The sequence below is a fragment of the Solanum dulcamara genome, chromosome 3 (genome assembly GCF_947179165.1).
Source record: "Solanum dulcamara chromosome 3, daSolDulc1.2, whole genome shotgun sequence".
Classification (NCBI taxonomy): Eukaryota; Viridiplantae; Streptophyta; class Magnoliopsida; order Solanales; family Solanaceae; genus Solanum; species Solanum dulcamara.
The window spans coordinates 44,970,379-44,992,830 of record NC_077239.1 but is presented as its reverse complement, the minus strand read 5'-3'; the positions used below and the strand labels follow the sequence as shown (position 1 = coordinate 44,992,830).

Here is a 22,452-nt window from a genome sequence, read left to right as displayed (position 1 = left end):
TCGAATATATGGAATGGACTTTAGGAATGACGTATGAAAACTCCAATCAGGTTTAGAAGGTATTGGATCATCACGTCAAGTTAAAGCCATTGACAGGGTTCAAATAGATGCCATGTCTCAGCAAATCGCAGAACTTACACGCGCATTGACAGCATCTGAGGCAAAAAGGATTGAGGAGCAAAGAAGTATGAATGAAAAAGTTGAGCAAATCAAAGAATAAGTGTTCAACCTCGCCCGTCAGTCTCCGCCCCATTTTTCATGAGGGTCCACTTTGAATGACTCTGACGATAATGATGAATACATAGTAAATAGTCCTTAGATTTCCTATGTTAGAACTTGAACAATTTGAAATATTTTGTTAAGTTTGAAAGACTTTAAAACAGTGTAAATTATGACTTTATTCGTTTTGAGTGTTTAATTATGTTCGTTATGATGTATATTGTGTATTTTGTTGGTTGGTTAGTTTATTGATTATTATTGAATTGCATTTTAATTGCAGGTGGGCAGCAGAAACTGCAGGTTTCTATTGTCAAAAATGCTGCAGAAAAAGCGACGGACAAGGTCCTTTAGTCCATCGCTTTTTTGGATTTTTCTAAAAAGAATTTTCAAAAAAGCGGCGGACAAGGACCCTATGTCCTTCACTTTTCTGAAAAATTTCAAGAACAAAAGAGGCGTACAGGAACCCCTTGACTGTCGCATTTCTAGAAAACAAATTTAAAAAATTAGTGACGATGTCCGTCGCAATGTATTAAATAATTAATAAAAATAACTAAACAACGCAGTTTGTCATTTTAGAGATATTTTTATAAAAAGGAGGTGATGCAGTCTGTCGCTTTTGAAAAGCGTCGAGCAAAAAAGCGACAGAAGTGACTGCATCGCTTTTTCGTCGAGTTTGACCAAAAAAGAGATGCAGTTCATCGCTTTTTTGCGTTATTTTTCGATAGATTTTTAGTAGTGTAAGGACACATTTAGATTGGGTCATAGATCGTATTCATGATGGGTGATGTCACGTCCGCGAAGAAGACCTAGGACTTGGATAGATTTAATTTCATTTTTAAACTTACTACTTTCTATTTCGATTTTGGGAGATTTTAAGCTCAAATTGAAAAGATTTTTGAAGTTGTTTCTAGATTTTATCATGAGGTAAGATTCTAACTCTCTACTTGGTGTTTTTCAATGATTTGTTGATTATTTCATCGTTTAATCGTGTATGGATGATGAAATTTGGAAAATTTTCTCTTAAAGTCAAGAAATTATATTTTGGTGATATTTAAGGTCTGGTTCAAATCCCGTTTTCAATAAAATTTCAGATTTGAAATGCTTACCTTATGGGTAAATCTATTTCGAATAGAAAATTTCAGTTGCGATCTTGAGACTCGGAATTGATTGTTTGGATCTGATTTTGGTCTTAATTTTTTTATCGCAATATGGGTATTGATGGATTCGTATTCTCACGAAGAACATGGTTTTGATAGATTGGGGGCTTCTCGCAACAGTTCGAGAAGAAAAAGCAACAGTGTGAAGGTTTGTGATGTGTTTGCTCGACATTCAAGGTAGGCTATGACTTACTCTTTTAGACTTAGTTTGAGTAATGATGTAGGATAAAAAGTTTTATGGGTTGGGCATATTGATGGAATTGGAGAATTAGGGAAATGAATTGTTATCGTGAGACTTAGATTGGACCTTAACTGATAGATGCTTTATAACTTAAAGATGTATTTGTTGTGTTTTACTCCGATTCTTATGTTGTATCGTACCATGATGAGTTGATGGCCTACGCATTATCTTGAAGAGGTACATTATTGACCTATGGGCACCTGTTTGAAAGAGTTTTACCAAAAGCCTAAGGGCATAATTTTGAAATAAATCTTATTATTTGAGAAAGTTATCAGCCTAATGGCTTTGTTTGAAAGTAATCTACTTATTGAGAAATGTGGCCCCTAACGACATTGTTTTGAAACAAAATCTATTATTTTGAGAAGGCTTGTAGCATATAGTTATTGTGGTGAGAAAGACACTCGTATATACTTGTTACATTCGAAATTTCCTTTATTTCTATAATTATTCATATATATTCTTTCTCATGTATCACATGATTGGTACTCTAGAAACAACAGTTGAGGCACATTATGTCTTATGAAAAGTGGTTTTAATTGTTGATAATACTGAGGAAAAATATAATTTTTTGTCCGATAAAAGATGATGTATGTTGGGTTAAAAGGTCTCACGCATCCCCTACGGATCCCATCTCTTAGCATGCCACTATGAAAGGTGTATACCGGTATAATCATTGGACATTGCATTGCATTACATATGATTCTTTGCTTTATTTTGTACTTCTTGAATATATCTCTTTATTGTATTTCTCTTTTACTTATTGGATGATTCTAATCAACGTCTTATACTTGTCTTTTCTAAATTATCAAAGTGTTTTGTTGACGAACCTAGATTAAGATATAGTTGTTAACTCTTACTCGATCGGCTTATGATTCTTGTTGAGTATGTTTGTTTTGTAACATACTATTTTTGTTGCATCTCTTTTTATGCAGATCCTAACACTGGTTGTCTACACTAATTCTGGCTAACGAAAGCTAGCTCTTGAAACGTTAAAATTCTTTACATGTTCAATATTTTAATCTTTGCTAGAGATGGATACACATATGGACATGGTATGAACAAAACAGAATTTGGAAAAATTAGACAAAATGTACATTGGATTAAAATTTCTTATAAAAAATAACTCAATTATCATTAATTACGAGAAATGATCATTCGGCCCTTTTTCAATTCAAGCAAAGTGCACTTTTTCTTTCTTCTTCTCATCTCAATTGACAAGGATGAACACATCATTAACTATGAACTTACAATTAATGTTATTGCTATTTTACCCATTTTTTCCACATTTCTTGTATTCTCTCTTCTTCCTCCCAAATGGATTTTCGCAAATCAAAATAGGAAAACTCATATCACTAGACACTAGATTATGACGTTGTTTTGATCATCTCAATCTCTCTCCATAAACCATTAAAGCTTATTCAAAGTTTGGCTCTAAAAATTAACATGTTGCAAACGTGAATCATTTCGAGTGAATAATATATCAAAAGACTCAAAATATTCGGAGAAGCTCATATCTAATTTTGGCACTGTTTAGAAAATATTTTAGTTTGTTGGGATTGAAAAAAATTGGTCTACGATGTATACTTTATTGTATCAACAATGTATATATATCATCTATACACGATTATACATCATTTATACAATACATTATATATACATATGACCATCATGGTGAAAGTCATAATGATTTTTTGTAGTTGCTGAATAATTTTTTTTTTTCTTTTCCTTTTTCTTTGTTGCGAATTACGAATTACGAATTACTGACGTTTACTAAATGTAAGCTTACATGCACTAAATGAGATGAAAGAAAGAGAAGGAAAAACAAATGAACAAGAAAGAAAAAGAAGGTAAAGATGAAACTCAATGATTTTAGGCGTAAGATAATGTTATTTATATTATTCAACAAAGTTATTTTGCGATGGAGTCAAACCTATACATTTTAGATGGAAAATAGTTGTTGAAGCAATTTAAATAGTAAAAAATACTAATTATATATATTTCTTCTAATTGATTGATTTTAAGCGCTTTGAATTAATTGCACCGCCACTATTTGCAGTGATCAAGTGAAGGTGAGATGACCTGCAATTCGGCATCATTGAATGAGATATTGACATTTGATAATTTCTTCAAATACCGTAAATAAAATATTTGAAAGAACTTTCGACCATATCGGATGTAAATTAAAAAAAAAAAAGAGGACTATAACAGTTATTGTTTATTGTGACTCGTATATTTTCGTAAGAATCCCATACAAGTTTGTGTGCAAGAGAAAATAAGACGTTGTCTGATCAAGTTAACAATAGAAACTGATTTAAATACTTTTATCTATACATTTCTTGTGATATAAAATAACAATAGGACCTTTAAATACTTAACATGAAATATATTTTATTCTATTGTACTCGTTCTATATGGTCCCATGATTTTTCAAAATCCATTATTTAAGAGAACAGATGTCTTACCCCCCCCCCCCACCCCCACCCCCACCCACAATCCATTATATGCAGAGGCCAATTGATAAGTTATACTTGATGAGTTAAGCCTATAAATTCTTTAACACCAAACTAATTGATTTTTTTTTGGAATGTAATATTTTGTTAAAGCTTTTATATTATATATGTTGAACACATAGAAATAGGATGCATCTGACTGTGTGAATAGGACACCTACTGCCCGACTAGTTCGGATTCCCACTTTGGTAGGACTGAAAAGGAATACATACATCTAGTTCTAGTAAAAAAAATATGGGAAGGTTAGAAGAGAGGTTTAGTGCTAAAACATATACGAATCTGCTGGAGCACTAGCAAGAAAACCTCAAAGAAAGGCAATGAATCTGATGCAATGCTAAAAGCTCAAGCTATGACAATCTTTCTTCATCTAGTAAAATCTTCTGCTCACACTACCTTTCTCTATATCATTTATAAAGTGGGAGATCAGAAAATTCAGATACTATTTTGACACCAGCCATGGAACAAACTAGACAACGTTCAACGATGATTGATTGTCTGAATGTGTTTCAAGGAAGTGTGAAGGCTCAACTCTCTGAAAGCAAGAAACGTACAGAGTCCATTAAAGGAGAAATCATTATTCAACATACCCATGCAAAATCAGGCTTTGGAAAAGCTATTCCTATTCAATTATATAGTCTCTATAAAATTGACCCAAGTGAGCTAACTTGATATAGACACTAAAATTACTAGTTTTGCTTTCACTAATATATCTCGCTGAAATTGATCCAAATGAGGCCAACTTGATATATATAACTATGACTACTGGTTTTTGCTTTCACTTACAATAGACTTGCTTCTGTTCCTTCTTCCATTTGGATAGGTACAGGCGAAGGAAAGCTGAGTCAAGAAGTGCACCTGAATCATGGGAAACGTATCCACAACAAGCTTAATGGTAACAAATGTGTCAAGTATGAATTGACATTTGAGGTTGACCGAGATTTTGGATTTCCAGGTGCTTTTGTCGTCTGGAACCAACACAAAGACAAGTTTTTTCTTCAATCACTGTCTCTCCAAGTTGCATTCAGACAAATGGTTCATTTTGAATGCAACTCTTGGATATATCCCAATCATTTAATGCAAAAGCCAAGGATTTTCTTCTCAAATACTGTGAGTAAAGCATTTCTAGTAACAAGTAGTATCTTTTAGTAACAGATATGTAGTGTCTTTGATCATCTTATGATGTTTAGTGTTATCTTCCAAGCCAAACACCAAATGGTCTGCTGCAACTGAGGAAACAAGAACTTGATACATTGAGAGGAGATGGAACTGCAGGGAGAATTAGAGAATGGCATCGGACTTATGGCTATGATTTCTATAATGATCTCAGTGATCCTCAGCGAGGGGAAAGACCTATTTTAGGAGGTTCAGCTCACTATCCATATCCAAGGAGAGGAAAAACTGGTGAACCACATATTCACTCAGGCAAGAAATTCTCTCCCTTCTAATATAACTTTCTGGCCCCAGAAATCATACGGACTCTGTTATTCTTCTTCTTAAACTGTAACTCTTCAAACAGAAAATGTGAAGGGGATGTTCAAGATAGACAGCTGCATCCCTCCGGATGAAAGATTTAGCCCCCAGAAACTATCAGAGTTTACGAAGAAAGTGATCCAGGCAACTTTTCACTTTGTTGGTTCTCAGGGGGGATCTATGTCAAGAGAAGAAACCAACCAATTCAAGTCATTCAACGAGATCAAAGAGCTATTTTCGGGGAAGAAAAACCAAGGGGTGGAAGAATGGATGATAAAGAAACTGGAAGCTCGTCTACCAAAAGAGATTTTCAAGGAGATTGGACAAGGAATCAAAGATTATACTGCAAAGTTCCCAATGCCTCAGTTATTTGCAGGTGATGCTGGTTTTATGAATATAAGGTTATTGAATATTCCTTCTCCAAGACAAGTTTTGTTTCATGTCTGGATTATTCATGCACAGGGAACGAACTGGCATGGAAGGATGATGAGGAGTTTGGACACCAGATGCTTGCAGGAATTAATGCAACTGTAATTCAGTGTTTGCAGGTATGATGTGTTTTTACTTTTTAAGAGAATTATGATAAGCATAATCAGAAGCTTCATATTTTCTTACTAGGGAATGCAAAAATAGATCTAATACTAATGATGTGTGCTTTCCCATGATGATAGTGAATGAATTTATGAGAAGAGAAAACACATAAAGATCTCCCTAAGCTAGTCTCTTATTCAAAAAAACATCTCAACTTTGCAAAGGCCCTATGCGCCCACCCCCCACCCCGAAACCCCCAATCCCCGGACTGGTCTGAAATGAACCTATTACCACACAAACGAAACAGCCAGATTTTTGGTATACTGTGGTACACCCACTGGCAAACAACAACAACAACTCCGCTTCAGTCCCAAACAAGTAGAGTCAGCTATATGAATCCTCACTTCTCCATTTAAGCTCAACTCATGTTATCATCCTACCAATTAAAATAAAAGTGAAAAATAAGTTAAATATATATAAATAATAGTAATAATAACAATAATATTATAAGTCCACTAACAAGACTAAAACCTATTCCCAACTAGTATGCAACAATAACAATATACCCCGTGTATTCCCAACTAGTATATATCACGTCTATGGATTTCATAAAAAAGACCCTTTTTAATGTTTTTCTTTTTATTCATATTTTTTCTTATCTTATCCCCCTGATTCCATCTTCTTCCAAGACACCCCCCTAAGCAGTTACTACTACCACGACTACTCTTTTATATCAGACATCCCTCCCCCAAACCAATTCCTTCTTCATCCCTTATTCTTTATTCACTAAGAGAGGCACCCCCAACTCCCCCATTTCTTCTTCTTCTTCTTACCCCAAAACCTGATTTTTTTTCCATTTCTTAGATGGCGTGAATCTCTTATAAATGTCATGTAAGATTTTGGTTGATGATCGTGTGGTGTTAGAGGAAGAACCAAAAAAAGCATGTTGTCTGTAAATGTGTTTCATTTGCTTCCTTCTCATAGTGTCTTGATTTAGTATTGACAAGTTACAAAATCAACAATTAGCAAAGGGAAAGAATATACAAAAAAAGAGATGAAAAGATAAGGAATCTGTGGAGTTTCAAAGAGATGATATTTTGATTGCATATCCTTTATATATTTTACTGACGGACGTTCCCATCAGAAACCTGAGATTTCCAATAGAAAGCGGTCAAAAATAGTTTCAAACGAACATATGTTCGATAGGTTTCATTGAAAATATGAATTTTAGTGACAATTTGGTGGAACATGTGAAGTAACGGTAGGTGGTCGAGATGAAACTTGGGGGGGGGGGGGAGCAATGAAGCAGTTGGTGGTGGTTGAGCAGGAGGTGTTGGGGTGGTAACCTGATGAGGAGAACCAGAAGGAATTGGAGGAGTGGATTTTGTTGGTGCTAGACTGGTGGTAGGGTAAGTGGAGGTGGTCGGTGGGAGAAGAGAAAAGGAAAAAGAGAAGAGTTTAAAAATATAAAAGAAATTGTAAATTACAATAATTTTGGAGTTTTTCACACAACACACGCACTGAATGGTTGTGCAAGCACTGCAAATTCCATATGGATTGGAAAGGGGCATAAATACTACTTTGAACAACTATAGAGGGGACATAGGACCTCAGCAAAATTTAGTATTTTTTTTTTAAATCATGGACTAGTTTAAGGGAGTCTTTATGTATTCTCCCTTATGAGAAATAAGAGGATTAGATGGATAATTATAAAACAACACATACCTAATTACGAGTCCACATCTTATATTAACCAAAGAACAAGATTTAAGTGTTGTTTTTAGTATTTGATTAATAGATTGTGTTTGACTAATCCCCTTGTACTATCTAAATTTGCTCAATTTTGTACTCTGATAAAACTTTTAGCCATTCATGTCCTTACCATTAGCGAATCGTTTCATATTTTCCCTTCCATTAACGAAGTTCCAACATGAAGGGACGGGTGCACGTACACAAAATTTCTTTGAGAAAATGAGTCCAAATTTACCATACTTTTGACTATGTTTTAAAATTAACCTTGGTTGTATCTCAGTAACAGTGTGTTATATGTTTCAAATCTTGTTTGATGTGTTTTGACATCACAGGTTTTTCCACCAAGAAGCAAGAATGGAATATGGAGTTCAATAAGACGATCACACATAGAACATAACCTTGATGGCCTGACTCTTCAAGAAGTAAGTACGTTTAGACCAATTACACAGTCATTTTGAAAGTAATTAGCATAGAGTATACCCATGAAACATCATCCAAAGACAGCGATGCAGGAAAAGGTAATATTCATGAATGTTGCTGGAAAGAGCTTCCACAAACATTGAAAATTTCCTAATAAGTTCAGCTTAATTTTGCAGGCAATGAACCAATGGAGGATTTTCATCTTGGACCACCACAACTATCTCATGCCATTTTTAGGAAAAATAAACCAAAATGGTGTATGTGCCTATGCGTCCAGAACTCTACTATTCTTAAAGGACAATGCCACGCTAAAGCCACTAGCAATAGAACTAAGTTTACCAGGGCTTTCACCTGGCACTGAGATTCACAGAGTATTTCGTCCAGGGACCAATGGATCAGAGGCAGCCTTATGGCAGCTTGCTAAAGCTCATGTTGGAGTAAATGATTCTGGTTATCATCAGCTAATCAGCCATTGGTAAAATTACTAAAATCATGTAGCAATTGCAATGTAATTCAATTTCTAAATTTGACTCTTTCCATTATTCATGGGTATTATGAAATTGTAGGCTAAAAACTCATGCAGTTGTAGAGCCATTCATTATTGCCACCAGAAGGCAGTTGAGTGTTATGCACCCGATTCACCGATTATTGGATCCTCACTTCAAGGACACTATGCATATAAATGCATTGGCTCGAAGTACAGTCTTAAAAGCTGGAGGAATCATCGAGAAGACCCTTTATTCTGGTGAAGTGTCTATGGAGCTATCTTCTTCACTCTATAAGCAATGGAGATTTGATGAACAAAGCCTCCCTGGTGATTTACTGAAAAGGTATGCTAGCAGGAGATATGAACTGGGTGACCAAACAAACTGTTTGGTATATGGAATATGTGTCTTCATGAAATTATTTTTCAATGTTGGTCATCTCAAATTGTTGAAAAGGCTTTCTCCAAGAAAAAGATTTTCCATCAAAAGAAAGATAACTACTTTTGCCACTTATTGGTGAAAATCGTCTTCTTTTTAGTGATGTCCCAACTCTTATGGAAGTCATCATCTTTTAGAGATATCCCAATCCTTACTTCATCGTCTTTTAGAGATATCCCAATTCTTACTCCAAATACTTGCTTGAGACCAACAACTAGACACTACTACTAAATTTTCATACTCAAAAGTATCACTAGAAAAGACCATCTTCGTACGCTATCTTCCACCTTGTATATTAGTATCATATTTCAACTAATTATATATTTACATGGAAAATACCCAGAATGATCTCCCAAAGTAAAACAAGAAAACATTTTCCTCCTTTTTTCTTTGGATAAAGTAAATAATTGAAAACATTTTCCTCCATCACCCCTAAATCTGCTGATGTACATTATTTAGCTACCACTACTAAATCTGTCATGTGACCAGGAGGTCACGGGTTCAAGCCTTGGAAACAGCCTCTGGCAAAAATGCAAGGTAAGGCTGCGTACAATAGACCCTTGTGGTCGGGCCCTTCCCCGGACCCTGCGCATAGCGGACGCTTTAGTGCACCGGGCTGCCCTTTTACTACTATTACTAGTACAAACTAACACATCAACCAAACTCGCAGAGGTATGGCTTTCCATAACCCAGATTGCGTGGCTGGCGTTCAACTTCTCTTTGAAGATTATCCATATGGTACAGATGGACTAGAAATTTGGGTAGCAACCAAGAGATGGGTAACTGACTTTTGTCTATATTTTTACAAGGATGATAATTCCCTGAGATCTGACCATGAGATCCAAGAATGGTGGTCGGAGATTAAGAAAATTGGCCATGGAGACAAATGTAACGAAACATGGTGGTACCCAATGACTACTCTCTCTGACCTAGTAGAGGCTCTCACCACCCTTATATGGATTTCCTCAGGTCTTCATGCTTCAGTTAACTTTAGACAATACGGATACGTGGGTCATCCACTAAATCGCCCAACCAAATGTCGGAATTTCATCCCGATAGAAGGGACAAGAGAGTTCGCAGAGTTTCTCCATGACCCAGATAAGTTTTTTCTCAAAATGTTACCCAACAGGTCTGAAATTACCCTATATATGGCACTATTAGAGGTACTCTCGGCGCCTACATCTGATGAAGTATACTTGGGTCAACGACAATCTCCAAATTGGATAGATGATGTATGGGTAAAGCAAAGGTTTGAGCAATTTGCAGAGGAACTGAATGAAGTGGATAAAAGGATAGTGGAAAGAAATGCAGATCCCAAACTTAAGAACAGACAGGGCCCCTCCAATATACCATACAAGCTTCTGGGCCCTGTGGTCTCCAATGTTAAATCATGTCAGGGTATTACAGCAATAGGGATACCTAATAGCATATCCATGTGAATCACTACTATAAAATACTCTATCGATGTGTGCCTCATAAGGCCTCTAGTATAAGTACAACATCTATATATCCCCTGTAAATCCTCTTGTATAAGCGAGTGTAAAATACTTGCTAAAAATAAAAAAGGGCAGACGAAAGAGCCTTAACCATCTCCTAATGCTTAAAGTTCACACAGCAAGTACTATTTTGACAAATTAAAGTGAAAGAAAAATACTTAAACTCCAAATAAACATTGAGAGCATTTTATCCATGAGAAACACAACCACATGAAGAACATTTTTCTTTTTCCTTTATACAGAATAGTGTTACAGGATTGGAGAGCTTAAAAGATGAGTCTTTAGCTAAATCTAGGGGCAACATTATTCCAAAAAAAGTGTAACCTGCTCAACCCCTCAAGCCTGAGTGGTTGGACTAAGAATATATTCATAGATGGGTCGACTTGGGTTTTTGCCGATATTGACCCATAAAGTTTGGATCAACCTGAACCAACTGAGCTGCACAAATTAAGCACCACCCCACCCCACAAACAACAAGCAAAATACTCCTAAACAAATGAGCCCAAATGCACATATGCATAAGGTAGCACAGATAGAACTCAAAATGAAATTGCAAGCACTAAATCCATAAGGAAATCAACCACAGCAATAACATTTTGCTATTGTAGTTTTACATAAGAGCCATATGATTGCAGAGCTGGGAAGATGAGTCTTCTGCTGGAATGGTTCTATCTTGTTTCTATCTATAGAAGCTACATCTATGTTCATTCAAAACCTATGAATTGCATCACAGAGCCAACTCATCAACTTATCATTGCTACATTCTCTGTTGAGAAATCCACATGCCAGTATAAACAGTTGTAATTTCTCATTATTCAATTATTGCACTGAAATGACAGAACAGAAGGCTATAACTAAAATGCAACATCATGTAGCAATAACATAAGAATGTGATGTGACCTTGAGGGTGGAGGGCATTCAAATTTCGGCTTCATTAATGCTCAATCTTTGCATTGGGCTCACTATTTAGTGGAAGCACCGGTCTAGCAGAGAAAAAGGTGCTGCATCTACTTTACAAGGATTTTCCAACACCATATCAGCAATCATTTCAGCTGTTCCTAGAGCCTGGTAAGAGAAAGCATTGCCCATGAGTGTTACAAATCAACTTAGAAGCATATAAGAACTACGAAAGTCAGCAAGAACAGCTGACTTCAAATTAAAATGAAAGGGACAATTTTTATATGAAAACAGTGTCTTTCAGTTTATCTGCAGAAGCACAGAAAAATACCAGCGACAGTCCTTCTCCTTCATGCCCGGCAGCAAGAAAGACGTTTGAAAATCCAGGAACAAGCCCAATGACAGGCTTTCCATCAGGAACTAAATCAAAAAATAGTCAAGCCCATGAGCATGCTTGCAACTTTGGCATTATTTTAGGAGTTCATACATGATCGTTACAAGACAAAAGTTTCTCGATTTCACTTACTGTAAGGTCTCAGTCCTATTCTAACTTCTCTGCTTTGACGCAAATCTTCAAGAGACTCATGTCTTAAAGCAGGTATGAACTCCCCAACCCGCTGCCATATGTGGTTGATGACAGATTCATCTACCTCTGTGCTAAACCCAACAAGTTGTCGGCTACTCCCTGCAAGAAAAGATCTTGGTGAATAGACATGAGTGAAGACTTATATAAACCACACTACCTTAAAGGATTCGGATTATAAGGAAAAGAAAAAGATGAACAAAAAGAAAGCCTAGCTGTCAAGCCATGTGATTAATCGATTACAAATTCACCAAGCTATTAAGATGACATAAAAGATAGCACGAAATGGATATTTCCTTTTCCTTCCATTACAATTGTATTCAATATATATGGACTACCAGATACCATACGATGGGATAAGTGCCCCCAGCTACCAAAGTTACACAGCTTGAAAGGTTTGATCCTTTTTCGATGTCTGTTTAGCTTTGTAAAGGAGTTTTTGCGAAAAGTTATTTCAGAAAAGCTTTTTCAACGGAGAGAAGCTTTGAAGGTATTCTTCCATTTAAAAGCTCCTCTTCTACTCACAAAAGACTCACAAATCCTCAAAGAACTACGACTATTCAAACACAATTTTATTTTGCACAAACTTTTCCCCAAAACAACTTTTGGAAAAAGTTGTCTAAACGGCTCTAGATATCATGAATAGTATATCCGAGAAGTTAGCCAAGACATGCAACAAGTGATATATCCTAGCTGGATTTACCATACTTTCAAATAATATATGAGAAATAAGAAAGCTTTTCTATTGCTCAAGACTTGGAAGATTTTCTTGATTCTTGCTTGGTTCTTACAAATGAATACCCCTCTATTTATACTAGTCCTCTAGGTAAATAATAATTGTTATACAAGTCTCTACATATTAACAAATAAGTCCTTTTTCTAGAATTCTCTACATAATTATAAGATTCCAAGGCCTTCCATGCAAATCCAAGGAATTCTAAAGTCTTCCAAGGAATTCTGCATATATCTCTAAAATATTCTACTAAGGACTATTCTTCTTCCAATGTAAGCATTCCACATGGACAACTTTATGCTACGTGGAGCCTTAGTGGCATGATGATGTGGCGGGTCATGACACTTGGCCCAACAAAAAGATAAGTATCCCCTATTTACAACAACAACAACATACCCAATGAAATCCTATAAGTGAGATCTGGGAGGGTAGAATGGGTGCAGACCTTACCACTACCTCGTGGAGGTAGAGAAGATATTTTTGAAAGATTCTCGACTCAAGTACAACAAATCCCGAATATAAAGAAGGAGACAATGAAGAGAACATAGCAAATAACAAGGAAACAATGCAAACGTCAACCAAAGAAGAGCCAAAACAACAATAAGTCATGTGATAATCGAAACACCATAAACAACATACTAGGATAGATTATTACAAAAAAAAAACAATGATGAAAATAGAAAACCAAGAACTAAAATAATACAACTAATACAATCGCAAACACCAACCACCCCAAGCAAGACAACACTACACTAGGGCTGTTCACAGTTTTGGTTAAAACCAAAACCAAACCGAAAATTTAATCAAACCGAATAAAAAAACCGACATTTGATTTGGTTTGATTTGGTTTGGTTTTAAATTTGAATAACCGATAATATTTGGTTTGGTTATGGTTATAGGAAAAAATAACCGAATAAATAACCGAACCAAACCGATAATTCTATACATAAAATTTATAATTATTTATATGTATAATATTAGTTTTTCATAAATAATTAAAGATATTTTATACATTTTAATTATTAATTTAATATTAATCTACTTATTTTTAAGGCCCAACAATCTAAGCCCAACTCTCAAGCCCAATTATAAATTCTAATAAACACTAAACACCAGTCCAAGTCCAACAATCCAAGCCCATTAGCCCAATTCTAAATCCTTAATTCTAAATCCTAAATTCCTAATAAGCACTGAGCACTTAAGCAGCAAGCAGCAACATCAGGTAAAAGTTAAAACTTTAAAACCCTAGTATCTGTTATCCTTTTACATTTCTGTTCCTTTCACGTTGGTTTCTCACAAAGTCACAGACTCACAGTCATAGACTAACAGTGAAGGCTCAAGAGCAACCTCAACTCCTCAACCCCAAGTACAAGATTGTCAAATTTTGAGAAGGTTTGTAAGAAATTTTTCAAATTTTAAATTGATTTTAAGTTGTTTTATTTTTTGTTTCGAATGTTTAAGTTGTTTCCTTTTCTGTTTCGAACCTTTGTGGGCCGTGAGGAAAAAAGAGCTTTGTAAGAATTTGAAGAATATAGAGAGAGAATATTTGAATTGTCTCGGCTAGTCATAAACCGAATAACCGAACCAAACCAAACCAAACCGACAATAACCAAACCCGTGGTTATTATTTTACTTGGTTTGGTTATGGTTTTAAACATTTAATAACCGATTTAATTGGTTTGGTTAAGGTTTTAATCAATAACCGACCCAAACCGAACCATGAACACCCCTACACTACACCACCTACTAACTTTATACCCTAATACATGCCCTCCACCCCCTTCTATTTAGGATCATATCCTTGGTAACCTGAAGCTGCATCATATTTTGTCTTATGACCTCTCCCCAATACGTCTTCGGCCTACCTCTGTCTCTCCTCATACCCTCTATCACCAACCTCTCACACCTCTTCACTAATAAGTCTATGCATCTCCTCCTCACATGTCCAAACGATCTCCGTCTTGCTTCCTTCATCTTGTCCACCACGAGAGTCACTCCCACCTTATCCTGAATATCCTCATTCCAATCTAATCGCTCCTGGTATGACCACACATCCACCTCAACATCCTCATCTCTGTAACATGCATCTTTTGGACATGGGAGTTCTTGACTGACCAACACTCAGTGCCATACAACAATGTCAGATGAACCACCATTTTATAAAACTTACCTTTGAGTTTTGGTGATACCTTTTATCACACAAGACTCCAGAGGCAAGCCTCCACTTCATCCACACAGCACCAATACAGTGTGTGATATCATCGTCGATGTCTCCACTCCCCTGAATTATAGATCCAAGATACTTGAATCTATCTCTCTTGGGATATTTTGTGTGTCAAGCCTCACTTTCACGCCTACCTCATGCATCGCATCATTGAATTTGCACTCCACATATAGTCTGGCTCAACTTGAACCCTATTTAATAGTCAAATATGTAGATGAGGCAATTTAAACAATAGACTTCTACATAAGGACCATCCACAGTAGGTAGACATTTTTTCCAGCATTATAACCAGCTTCCTAACAGATGGCGCATTGATTTAGCTACCAACAGTCATTTATCATAAGAAAATAAGCTTATACTAACAGAAAAAAGAAAAGATTGGACCAATTGCAACGACTAACACATGAACTTAGAAAAAGAAAAAAACAAGTAACAAGAAGAAAATAGTTCTGGTCAGTAGATGCCATTTGTGCCATCAGTCATCTGAAAGTGTCAACCACTTTTTTCGCATTGCCCTTTTGTAGAAGACTTCTGGAACTGCTTCCTCAATATGTTTGGTCTAAACTGGGTCTTTCCTCCGAATATCAAGGCAGCCTACTCTAGTTGGATTTTTTTGGAAAGTTGATACATCAAGAAGATCTGGAGAATGATTCCAGCAGTAAATTTTTGGTGCATCTGGAATGAAAGAAATCTCAGATGCTTAGATGGGATCTCAACTCCAAGCTATACTCTAAAAACTAGATGCCTAGTCAATCTGTTTAGTCGGAACTTATTGTCTCCTGTTATGAGTGTTGACAGTTTTTTGGATTTTGCTAGCTCTTTGATCCAAGTTTAGTAAACATGTAAGGGAACTAGCACTCTTTCTTTGTACACTTTTGCCTTTAGCATCACCCTGATGCTCTTTAATGAAATCCTTTACTTCATAAAAAATAAAGCACATAATCCTTTGCATTATAAAGGGAGGAAAAGGGGTGCTATGGAGCTTGGAGCTACCCAAATCTAGCTGAATTGGGTTAGACATACTGGTTGTGGGTGAAACACATGAGGGTTAAATAATTCAACAACAGGATATAGTTTACCAAGGACGAGATTTCCTGACGCATCCATGGTTGCCGTCATTGAAACAGACAAATCTTGTGCATTATAGACAGGCCCTGAATCAGATGCAGTAGCTTTCAGGGTTGCCGACTGATGGTTGACATACCCTGCCTCCATAATTCCATGCTTCAGCTTGAACGACTTGAAATTCTCTATCACAAGCAGGTGACCCTATTTACAAAGGCAAAATTTAGCTTCACAAATAAATGAATATCAAATATTTAAGGTTGAATCTATTGACAAGTAGGCACAAGAAAAGGTCTCATGCGAAAAACTAATGACAAGGAGTTAGATCCATAGATAGAAAGATTAATGGAATTGCCACCATACATTACATGCTTCTCTTCTGGCCGTCAGTCTTCACCTTTTCTATATTGATATTCACTTCATGACTTCCCTATTTGAGGTGGATAGGTTTAGAAGGGAACTCTTGAAAATAATGTAGACGCCATTGAGAATCTTGGATTCTTTTAAGGCTGATTTAGAATGACAGACAGACAGACCATAAAGAGCTTCGGATTCTTCTAACTGCTGAGTGTTTGTATCTTGAGCTCGTAAAACAATATCTTATTTGAAGTTAATAACCAGCTAAAGGGATAAAGGAGTGGATTAATACAGATTCCATGTGCCGAGATAAGAAGTCATGGAGCAACTTTTGATTTCATTTCTCCTCTCTTTTCATGCTCTTCCTTTTTGTTTCCAGAATTAGTTTGTAACTTGGGTTATGTAGCAAACCCTCCATAGAATTAATGGAAATATGAATTAACAAGAAACTGATCCAAAGGAGGGGAGAGGCAGGGGATCAAATAAAAGTTAACAAGAAAGTATAGTTCATGCTAGTATCAGGTGAGCATCCAGTCAAATAATCACATGTTTACTTTTAAATATTGGATGAATTAATGTTGCCTACTCTCCAGGACCAGAAAACTAAGTTAGGCAAAACAAGGCATCAGCTGAACTTAAAGAAATTGTCTGAAGCTCTAACAGAGAGGGACGAGTAAGAAATGGTGGCTACAGACTAGCATATGCATGTGAAGAACCAAATCAGATATGACTCTCCCAATTCAACCCCCCACCCTCACCCAATCGGCAGGAGAAGAAAATGAAGTTCCTAATAATATAGTGACAATGATGTAAACAACGAAAAAGAGTGCCACGAGAAAGAAATAAGCTATAATAGTAATGGTCTGGTTTGGGCTGGCATATGAGCATACACATGTGAATGGGTGTATTTCACCCTAGTTCACTTCCATGCATCCCCTCCTCCATCTGATGTGCCAATTGGTTGTAGCTATGGGATAGATGACTAAAACTTGTGCATCTATAAAAGGTCAACAAATAATAATATGGTTTTCTTTGACAAATATTTAAATCTACTCTTCTTTTAACCCTTTATTATTTCTTCAATAAGAAAATAAGACGACAAAACAAATGCAACAAAGTAAATAATGCAATGGGCAAGTTACATCTTATCCAACACCTTTCGAGGCTTTATTGGAAGGTTGAGTTCAATATCTGGTTGCTTAATCAGACCGTGCATCAAAGACCCAGTCCAACAACCTGCTGCAATCACAACAGCCTTCTTACTGTGCAATGTACTCTTGGAAGTTTGAATAGCTCCAACCTGGCAGCTATTTCCATGTCTGAATTTATTAAATTTATTAATAGTGATCATATGGACCAGGGAGAGTTCAAACATCAGTAAATATGGAAACTGTCGAACCTAACTAATCCAACAGCGGGTTCATGATAAAATTCAGCATATCTCCCTTCCACAGCAAAATACCTGTTACACTGGACAATGATCAATAACTTTAGTAATTACCAATGTGAGGATATATCAGAATTGTAAGATAACCCAGAGAGAAGAACATTAGAGCTCATTCCTAAAGAATGAACCAAAGTGGAAGAGAAAGGAAGAAAGATAGAAAGAAGGAAAGGGAACAAACCTTCTCAATAAATGCAACAGTACGATGAGCGTCCAATTGGTAATCATCAGGGAAAAAAGCCGCCCCACCTTCCTTCTCAAGCACAAGTTCCGGTTCTTCTGATAGCAAGTCATTGGTGGACAAGAACTCAGCTCTCAACCCCTCCTGTGATAGCTCCTCCACCCTCCTTTTTAACATTGCTGACTCATCTGCTGTTTTACTTACTAAAAGGCTTCCTATCAGATAATAAGAACTTCACTCAGTGGTTTCCCCTACAATCTTTAATATGATGGAGTGGAATAGTAACCATTATTAAAGAAGAAAGGTTTTTCTTTAGCCTGTGCACGTGAAATAGGTATAAGGGATCACATGGACATGAGAAGAGAAAACTCCACACCTTCCCTTTAAATGAGGAGATATCAATGAGATTTACTTTCTAAATTGTGTTTTACCAAGAAAGGGTTGTATACTGAAAAAAGGGAAAGGGAAAGACACCTTCCATGGACACTATGGAGAAAATCCACATTGTCTACAACAACAAAAAAATAGACCTTAGGCCTACCTCATCAAAACTTAGCTCATCAGGTGAGAATTGCCCACTATAAGAGGAGATACAAACTATTCCCTCAATCAATGTGGGACAATAATCTAAACTCCTATCCCCCCCCCCTTCAGGCCTATCAACTAAATCATGAATGACATAACATGGGGTCCCAGCATTGGGTAAACCAAGAACAGCGACGCGTTTGGCTCTAATATGGTAATCCCCATGTTAAGAAAATGGACTTTGGGCCTAAATCAATCTGAAAAGTTAGCTCTTGAGATGAAAAGTTCTCAATACTATATAAGGAGACAACAACTCATTCCTTCAACCAGCATGGGACAATTTAACCATGAAACAGAAGAGAAAATGAGAGGAACTCGGCTTGATTTTTCCTCAAGCTATTGGGATTTAAATAACTATGTCCTAAAAAGGAAACGAAATCAACACCTAATTATAATAGGAGTAAATTAAGCTACCTACTATGATTACACTTTTTCTAGAATATTCACAAAGAATCTAATACTAACAATTTGAATAGACTGTAAGAATGTTTGGGGTCTCTGTTCCCAAAAAAGTCTATTAAAAAGAGAAGGACTAAACAAATATGAGGTGACTTTAACTTTGGCATTTACCAGAATTGTCTCAAGCCTGACAAATCTTCCAGAATGATCACTGATGTTCTAAAATATACCACCTTTTGTCATTTGTAAATGAATTTTCCAGAAAAAGAAAAATAATTACAATTGAGTATGTATATCATTAAGGGGGAACATACCTCCTCAGTATTGAAAATGTTTTTTTCTAAGAAGACAGGAAAATAATGTGATATTTCACCATTGCTCCATCCTATTCTAACCCCTTAGGCTGCTTTGTAGAGCTAAAAACCAGTGTTATCAAAGGCGAAAAGCACAAAAAAGCTCTAAGGTCCATTGGGGCTTTAAACGCAGCGCGCAAATAAAGTGTGGGCTTTAATGAAAAAAGGCCCAAAGGGAGAAAAAGATACAAATATATATGTTTAGTCCAAGACCAATAATTATAAACACGAATGACAAATATATGATCAAAGAAATTGAAAAAAAAGGTATAATAATTGTTTAGTGTCACTTCTTCAAAAGAGGCTCACTGACAAGGAAAAGTTTGCCTTAAAATCTTGATGACCACAATGATGCGCACATAATGCAAGGCGAAGCGCTAAACATGTTTTGAGCCTCGCTTCAGGGCTTAAGCGCGCTTAAAGCACGCCTATGACAACACTGCTAAAAATCTCATTGGTCAGAACTGTATCCACGTTCGATCGAGATACTCTCCTTATATTTATATTGCATAAGCTTCTAGGGAACCACTACTTTGCGAGCATCAAAGATAAAAACAAGATAGAACAGAAAACAAGAAATATAACATGATAGAGCTCTACCCATTCCTAAAGTCATAAAGAAGCACCCAGTGAATGTAAGTTGACTAAAGATAGTGGCAGTAGAATGACTGAAGGAAGATACTAGGAAGGATATAATCACCTGTCTTCTTCCAGCCAAGTACCTCTAAAGGATCCATCCCTTGAAGTTGAATGCTCTTGGCTAGGCTCTCCCATAATTGATGGCTTCTCATCATTAACTCCCATTTCTCAGTACCGGGTGATTTGTGTGCCTTCCATATGTATCCTTGACCTAGAACCAGCTCAAATGAGAAACATTACAGAAAATCCAGAATCAATCAGTCAACTCACTGGGGACAACAGGAATATAATTTCATCCAATAAATTCCTGTTTAAAAGGACACATCAGCAGATAGATGTTCTCCAAGTTTTTCAGGTGAGAGAAAGAGAGTTTACAAGCTTTTTTAACTACCTTAGAGAAGTTTATCAAGCAATTTAACAAACTGAAAAATTAACACCTCTAATACTTATTATAGAAACAAATTAACTCTTCCAATTAAGTGTTGACAAACCATTGACATACTTATTCAGTTGATCTCTGTGGTTAATCTATCTTCAATCAGTACACTGATATAGCTCGTTAATTTGAATAAACTCAAGATTGACAGCATACTAAGTTAATTGATACAGAATTTAGTCCAAGAGGGTATGCATATGAATTGTAGACGTGGGAATTGAACTTGAGTGACTAGCAGATTTTTGCATAGTATTGCCACTGAGCTGCTGCTCTCACCATGTCAAAGCCTCTCGTCGTTTAATACCTTAACTTTCACTTGAGCATCATGAGAGTGTTGTACACAGCCTTGCCACTGAGCTACTGCTTCATGTTCAAAATGCTATATATAACAATATAAAGTAATATTTGATCTATATATATAGTGTAATTTTCCGGCGAATGGTGTCCGGCTGGCCAACAACCGTAGCTCCGCCCCTGACTAAACCTTGAACCCAAACTAGTTAACTTCAGCTATACAATAACAACTACTACCACTTCTACTTCTCCATCCCCAAGCTAGTTGAGTCAGCATATAAATCCTCAATATCCATTTTGCAGTATTTGGACCCATTTCATTCCAATATTAAGAAAATTGGGGTCTTGTCGTCAATGTATAAGATCTTCAATAAACTTTTACCTGCGCCCGTTGCGCCAAAGCAAGGAAGAGCAGCATCAACTAGGGCGACGGAGAGATCTGAGGCAAGGAGAAAGTGGCGTGCGATGGTCAATCCAATGATTCCGGCACCAACTATGACAACATCGTATGAGTTAGACGCGGAAGACTCACTCAAATTCGAAACTCGAAGTGATCGATGCCAACTTTTTTTACTTGGTATCAATGATAGAGGTGTACTTCTGCGGCCACAATTTTTTTGATTTGAGGGTAACAGATGCGAGTGTAGCTTGTTTGGAGGAGGTGAAAGTACACCTTTGGTATTGAGATTAGAGTTTACAGTAATTTTGAAGGCCATTTTTTGTGGATTTCCTGCGGCACAAGTTACTCTTTTGAGTTCGATTTTTGTGTCAGTGTGCAAACATTGAACAATTGAAGAAACTACAGAGAAACGACGGGAAGGAATAAACAACTCTTCAAATTAAAAATTAAAAAAATTCACTTACTGCTTGCTCATTATCATAAACAAGTCTCCAAATTAAAATTTTCACTTACTACTTGCTCATTATCAGGAGTTAACCAACTAATACCAAATTATTCTTTGCACTGAGCAATTACAATGGATGCATCTCCTAATTTTATGGATCAAAAGGGGGGTTTCAGTTGCTACTGCTTACTTGCATATGATTTAAATTTTAACATAGCACCAGATTCTATCAGGTCTAATTTTTTATTTAATGTGAGATTCTTGAAGTTACACGAGTGAAAGATAAGAATTTTACTTTGATATTAATTTTTTTATTATGTTAAAATTAAACTTATGTTTATATTTATTTAAATCACTATCAAAACATGAAGATGTCACTTTGTTCCCTTAGTGTATCAATACGAAATTCTCTTTGCCTACTTCCTTTAGGGCCCATTTGCAAAGTCACAATATAATTGAAATATGATATAATTGGATGTATTATGATATAAAAGTTGTTAAAGGAGATTAGTTAGTCAATAAGGAAGGGTTTGGTGTGAAGTATAACACCAATTAATCCCTGGATAAAATTTTAGTGGTGCTTAAATTGATGTTTGGTTGACAGGTCCGGGATAACTTATCCCAGGACTAATTGTAATACCCCTAAAAACGTTGTATATGATGTTCCAATTCCCGATAAAAATGATATTTCTTTTGTA

The 22,452-nt window shown here is 36.2% G+C and overlaps 2 protein-coding genes across 3 annotated transcripts; one reads left to right on the top strand and one right to left on the bottom strand.

Moving 5' to 3' along the window:
* Positions 1–4,181: 4,181 nt before the first annotated feature.
* On the top strand, positions 4,182–10,860 carry LOC129882560 (linoleate 9S-lipoxygenase 6-like). Its single transcript, XM_055956923.1, has 9 exons — positions 4,182–4,782; positions 4,948–5,234; positions 5,315–5,549; positions 5,644–5,973; positions 6,060–6,145; positions 8,213–8,302; positions 8,477–8,775; positions 8,867–9,130; positions 9,894–10,860. The coding sequence occupies exons 1-9, from the start codon at positions 4,584–4,586 to the stop codon at positions 10,660–10,662; spliced, it is 2,559 nt and encodes an 852-aa protein (XP_055812898.1). The 5' UTR covers positions 4,182–4,583; the 3' UTR covers positions 10,663–10,860.
* Positions 10,861–11,266: 406 nt separating this feature from the next.
* LOC129882561 (uncharacterized) lies at positions 11,267–21,956 on the bottom strand. Of its 2 annotated transcripts, XM_055956925.1 has the most exons (10): positions 21,774–21,956; positions 21,292–21,639; positions 20,241–20,390; positions 18,204–18,418; positions 17,978–18,048; positions 17,735–17,897; positions 16,236–16,425; positions 12,143–12,301; positions 11,948–12,036; positions 11,267–11,784 (listed from the first exon to the last, which is right to left on the bottom strand). In XM_055956925.1, the coding sequence occupies exons 2-10, from the start codon at positions 21,623–21,625 to the stop codon at positions 11,686–11,688; spliced, it is 1,470 nt and encodes a 489-aa protein (XP_055812900.1). In that variant the 5' UTR covers positions 21,626–21,639; positions 21,774–21,956; the 3' UTR covers positions 11,267–11,685. The 2 variants fall into 2 exon arrangements, with proteins under 2 accessions (XP_055812900.1, XP_055812901.1); XM_055956926.1 differs by lacking the exon at positions 21,774–21,956 and having other exon boundaries at positions 17,735–17,885; positions 21,292–21,753.
* Positions 21,957–22,452: the final 496 nt, after the last annotated feature.

Bases quoted from the DNA above. Each gene is read 5' to 3' on its own strand.
- LOC129882560 (XM_055956923.1), top strand. From the start codon at position 4,584: ATGGAACAAACTAGACAACGTTCAACGATGATTGATTGTCTGAATGTG. The intron at 4,783-4,947 runs GTGAGCTAACTT...CCATTTGGATAG, and splicing joins TCTCTATAAAATTGACCCAA to GTACAGGCGAAGGAAAGCTG. The intron at 8,776-8,866 runs GTAAAATTACTA...ATGAAATTGTAG, and splicing joins CATCAGCTAATCAGCCATTG to GCTAAAAACTCATGCAGTTG.
- LOC129882561 (XM_055956925.1), bottom strand. From the start codon at position 21,625: ATGGCCTTCAAAATTACTGTAAACTCTAATCTCAATACCAAAGGTGTA. The intron at 20,391-21,291 runs GTAAAAGTTTAT...AGCTGGTTCTAG, and splicing joins CTTTGGCGCAACGGGCGCAG to GTCAAGGATACATATGGAAG. The intron at 12,037-12,142 runs GTAAGTGAAATC...TTTTTGATTTAG, and splicing joins AATAGGACTGAGACCTTACA to TTCCTGATGGAAAGCCTGTC.